Below are 5587 nucleotides of genomic sequence, written 5' to 3' on the forward strand. Positions count from 1 at the left end.
AGAGAAGAACAAGGTGCTGAGGGAAGGGGCAGCTACATCAAAACATTATTAGTCACTGGAGTAATGTGCTTTAGTTACGCAATTGATTGTAAGTGATTGCTGAAACAGCGAGATGTTCTGAAATGCTTTGGGCTGGTTTGTGTGTCAGTATCATCAAAATGAAGTGTATGCAGAAGGTGTGGAAAAATCTTCTTCACTAATTAATATGTAACTTGATTATGGTACTTTGAACACTCCGGTAAGGCTGAATGCTAAAAGACAATGACCTCACTTATAATTTTCCAGGAAAAATACTGAACATCCACCCATCTCTACTGCCTTCTTTTAAGGGTGCAAATGCCCACAAATTGGTGTTACAGGCTGGAGTGCGAGTCACAGGCTGCACTGTACACTTTGTAGCTGTAAGTACTTCCTTCTCCTTCCCTTTGTAATTCATTAGTCTTAAGATTTTCACCTCAGAGCTTGCTTGGGACATCTTTATGCTATCACCTTTGCTTACGTTTGCTCCTTTGTTCAGTCATAACTTTATTAGACAATATAAAGCTTTAGTTTGCCATCCCTGGAGAAGGAACTTAATAGTCTATACAGGAGTTTAGGCTTTATCTAAGCTAACTTCTTCCCTAAGCATCCCACTGCTGCCTACCAGCAGCAGTTGGAGTGGGGGTACTAGTTCACGTAAGGCCTTGGCTAACCCGAACTCTTTATTACTACACAGCACCAACTTCTTAGATTTTATCATAGAACCTTCCTTATTCATTGCTTTTAAGAAAAATAAAAAAAGAAAACTCAACAGCCAACAACCTGGGAATGGCACGAGAAGCTTCGATTTGGTAAGAAGGAACGCAGTGTTTGTGGTAACAGAGAAAAGCTTCACAATTTTCTGTTAGTCAGAAACTAAGAAAACAAAAGCCAGGGATCTCTCCACTTGGAAGATGCACATTTTTATCACCTCAGGGTGCATTTTTTCCATCTTGTTCAGTTCTCAGGGCTGACAGTAACAGTCTCTCCCCCTTCGCTGCATTCTTCAGATTATCCTCTTCTTTTTCATTGCTCCTGACATCTGTTCTCATGGTTTTTTTCCTTTCTCTTGGAAAAGGAGACAAAAACTATTTTCCAGAGAGAAGGAAAAATTGCATTCCTTTCTCCATGATACGACTTAGGATTTCTTCTCTGTGTGGCAATGTACTGAGAAACAATAACTCAGCAGCAGGGATCTGCCTCATTAACATGCCGAAGAAAGACCTGCTGGGTCCTGTACTCCGGCTCTGTGCCACAGCTTGGCTAATTCACTCTTCTGGATTGAAATGTAATCATTTGGTCCAATTTAGCCTATCATGCCCCCAGTTAGTGTGGCTTTTGTTCTTTTCTGTAGCAGAAATGTTACTCGCTGGTGTTCTGCCTACCTCCCCTTTTTCTGTGAACACTACACTTCTGTCAGTGCCTTGCAGGCTGGTGTGGGTGCCAGCATCTTTTCTGCACTCCTCACATGAGCCCAAATTCATGTTTCCTGTAACAACGTAATGATAAACAGATCACCGAGGCAGCTGGGTTACATTTGTTGTCCTCTTTCAACCACACGGGCTTTTTGGCTATTGCTTTTACAGGAGGAAGTCGACGCTGGAGCAATCATTTTCCAAGAGGCCGTTCCAGTTAAGGTTGGTGACACAGTGGAGACCCTGTCCGAAAGGGTGAAGGAGGCTGAGCACCGAGCCTTCCCCGCTGCCCTGCAGCTCGTTGCCAGTGGGGCCGTGCAGCTTGGGGAAGCCGGCAAGATCTACTGGAAGTAGGAGCATTATGTCCACCAGCATCCTCAGGTGGGGCAGCTGGTTGCCTTGACTGACCGAAAGAGAGGTCACAGACTAGTAATGCGGACACTGTATTCTCTTCACATAGTGTTTTCAACATGGAGTTTACCATGTCATGTTCTCACTCAAATGGTTAGAGATTCAAAGGAAAATCCAGAGAAATACAGAGAAAGAATGGGAATATTAAGGCAGGGGGCTGTCCTCAGTAGTTTCAGTGATGGCTCTGTTACATGTTTCCTAATTACAATCAGTTCATTTGCCAACATTTGGGCTCAATCACTTTCTTAACAAACAAAAAACCCATTCTCTTGGTTGCAGAGAGATCTGAGCATCTCTGAGGTTGACTTGTGAATGTCAGTATTACTCTCTAACAGACTGTATGGACTATAAGAGAGGATCCTCTTCTCATGTGCTATGAAATGTTTGTGGGGAAAAGTAATGTGACTGGTACAACATGAGAGACAGCTAAAGGCAAAAACTTTACTCAAAAATCTAAGGCAAAACCAAGAACTGGTCTCCCAAAACACTAACTATTTGTGCAGGTAATGAAATGGACTTTTTTCCATATAGTTTCTATTTTAATGTTGGTAGGTTTTGTCTGGGCTGGATTCTGGACATAGGCTGGAATTTCAAGTGTTGGACCTGCTGTCAGATGCTGAATAGATTTAAATGTCCAATGACCATTTGCCTTTGAGCAACCCCATGTGAATCCACATATGAATTCCCCTCAGAGATTTGTTCAGAGCCAAAATAATTGTTTGGGTTTTTTTGATTTTTAACAAGCAGAAGAAGGGTTAGGACTAAATACAGAATGTGTTCTTGGCTTGTGGGACATGCTTCAGCAATTCTGCTGAAGTTAAGTGCCTTTATTCTTGAACTGGTATTTTCACCTGAAATACTGATGGCTTTTCACTGATGGAAACCCAGTAAATGTTATTGTTCTGAAAACAATAAGATTTTGAACAGCTCGATTCTGGTGAAAAAGCACCTGGTCCTTTTTTAATATTTTAATATTAGTTGTGGAAACATTTTAATGTATTTGCTAAAATAATCAGTTTTCCCCCATACAAGCCAGAAGCATCTGACTGAAGCTGATTATATATGTTTTAGAGCTCCCCTTTAATACAGAGAAAGCTAATTTGTATTCTGTGCACTGACGCCTTCCTGATACTTCTGTGTTGACATAATCTCAATTTGGATTTGAAATCATGTCTAATAAAGTTAAAAATTTAAACATCAAAATCTTCGGTAGAATTCCTTTGCCGGGGGATGAGCTGGAGCAGGAGTTTGTGAAAGTACAGCAACTATAAATCGGTTTGTGAGGTTACAACACATGCAATCCTGTGTAAGTCAGTAACAATTCATGGAGTGTGGTGACCTAACTGTGCCCATGGCCAGCTGGTCTGTGATGAAGAAACTTGCTGACAAGATACTCCTGTCTTCATTTGTCACTGAGGATAAAGCTCAAGCAAATACAGAGGAAAATGACATGGTCCAGTTTGATTTGCTTGTAAAGGGCAAAGAATAAAAGCCAAGTCTTCAAAGAGGTTTTCTTTACAAACCTGCCCTCCCACCGAAGGGTCTCCCCCACAGGCAAACTGCCCACGGAGGTTTGAAATCCAGCCTGGCTCAGTGAGGATGCAGAAGATGTGGGGAGCGCCCGGCTCTGGCAGGGGCTCAGCCCACGCGAGCTCAGTGCTGGGGCTACATTGCAAAGTAAACATTTTACAAGTTGAAAGAAACTGTACTTAACTCACAGGTTATAGGGAGTTAAGACCCACTAGAGGTGAAATCAGTACTCGTACAGTTAATAAATGTAACGATACTGATAAAAGCAGTTTGATCACTGCCAGGAAGGCCAACAGAAGGCCCAGATGCTCCAAACCCAGTACCCTGTTCCATCACAGACAGCTTGAACAAGACTAGGGTGTTTTGCCATCTAAGGCTGATGATAAATGGGATTTTAGCACCTATCTGTATTTCTACAAATGCATAAACAGAAATGTGAGTGTGAACTGGATTTTGGATGGTTTTGCTTCAATTACCACTCCGTAAAAAGAATAGATCGATTAATAAAATATCACCGCACTCAACCACAGAGGGATGCCAGCAGCACGATTAGGGGAGTTGTTTGATACCATGGTGACCATGTGGAGACCGTAACTACTGCCCTGTTCTCTTTTAACATTTTATTTGTGATGTTTGGAACATTCAGGCATGCATGCCATGCAATTCAAATAATACACAACAGGAAGTTTCTACACAGTTACAACAAACCAAAAGCAAACTAAGCAATGTGCTTATCATAAAAAGTATCTATATATACCAAACATTTGTTAATCTTGCCTAGTTACAAATCTTCCTATTTCTCCCACATCATGAAGAACACACGTTCCTTGCTCCAGTCATTGGAGCGCAAGAGACAAATACAGATTTCTGTGTGGCAGAGCTCACAGGAGGGAACTGAATTTTTCTCCCTCCCCAGCTACTGAAACACCATTAGCTACACATTAGAAAAGAAAGGACAAATTTAGACTTTTAACTGGATCTGACTCATGCTCTTGAACAGCCTGATAAAGCCAACAGGGAAATATATAGTATGTCCTTTACTAGTACTGTATGTGTAATGCCAAAATAAGAATACATTTTTTTCACTGTACCTGATGGATATTAGTGATCTCTCCTATGGAAAATTAGCTCTGGCTACTTCTTTTCTAGTTTGTTCAAGTAGCTTCTTAGCTAACATTCTTCCTCTGGTTTGTTACTTGCATGGAAGTCATTATTCTGGCAGCTATAAAATAGCTTCCACAGAAAAGGTTTTATTTAACAGCAGTGACTCTGGACCAAACCAGTCATTCAGTCAACAAATAAAAGAGGTTTTCCTGCTGCTGCAAGTTAAGCTGAGCATGTTTTGTTCTGCCGATGCCAAAGATGAAGGAAGAAAAATGCCTGAAATCTGTGTTTCTAGTCCCTCCAATCAGATTTTCATCCCTCAAGATCCAAATGTTTTAATATGGAATTCTGGGAACGTCTCCGTGCCTCTCCCTTTCAAGGAGCAGGCAAAAGTGTCCAGTAGTATGTTCAGTGTGCAATATCACCTCATACTGACAATCCATGAAGGGGTTTTTTTCATTTTGGTTTGCCTTCTAAAGGTTCCCTGCCTTTTGGCCGCCTGCTTGGCAGTTCACTGCACTCTGGCTCCCACACTGCTGCATGTTTACATAGCCTCTTCTCCTCTGCACTCCACAAGGATGGGGTCCTTCTAGGCTCCCACCTCCTCCCACAGAACAATGCATTCATTCCCAATGCTTGTTCACCCACAAATCCACACTGTGCCAGGCTGTACCTCACTTCTGATCTGCCCGGCTGTGTCCGGCCTCTTCACCCTCTTGCAGCAGCACGGCTCCTGTTTGAGGTTGCTTTGAGAAGCTCTCGGTGCTCTGCATCTTGGTGATGCAGCCAACAAAACTGGAATTAATTTCCCTCTAAAGCACTAGGCCATTTTTACAGCTTAAGCCCCCTCTTTGATTTGTACCATAATATCTCCTTTATGGATGAAAGAACAGAACAAAGAAATGAAAAATCTGGAACGACACTTGGCTTCCCCCGCCAATTTTGCAAAACCAGTGTAACTAAAGCTGCAAGCTAAGGGAAAGGGATCATGGCTCAGAATGGAAACTTGTGACACTGATATGCCTGCAGTCAAAGAGAAGCACATCAAGGGCACAGAGGAGGAGGGAAGAAGGAAAGATGAGCAGACAGCAAACCACTTGTTAACCTGG

General features: G+C 42.2%; 1 protein-coding gene across 1 annotated transcript in view; it reads left to right on the forward strand.

The window, feature by feature from the left end:
• The window catches only part of GART (phosphoribosylglycinamide formyltransferase, phosphoribosylglycinamide synthetase, phosphoribosylaminoimidazole synthetase), a 31822-nt gene extending 29929 nt beyond the window's left edge, over positions 1-1893 (forward strand). The window contains exons 21-22 of the mRNA XM_010024873.1: positions 286-401; positions 1605-1893. Coding sequence (XP_010023175.1) covers positions 286-401; positions 1605-1787 — 299 coding nt within the window. The 3' untranslated portion in view covers positions 1788-1893. The remainder of the gene's footprint in view (positions 1-285; positions 402-1604) is intronic.
• The last annotated feature ends 3694 nt before the right edge of the window (positions 1894-5587 follow it).

Source organism: Nestor notabilis, unplaced genomic scaffold, assembly GCF_000696875.1.
Source record: "Nestor notabilis isolate BGI_N333 unplaced genomic scaffold, ASM69687v1 scaffold11672, whole genome shotgun sequence".
Lineage (NCBI taxonomy): Eukaryota > Metazoa > Chordata > Aves > Psittaciformes > Psittacidae > Nestor > Nestor notabilis.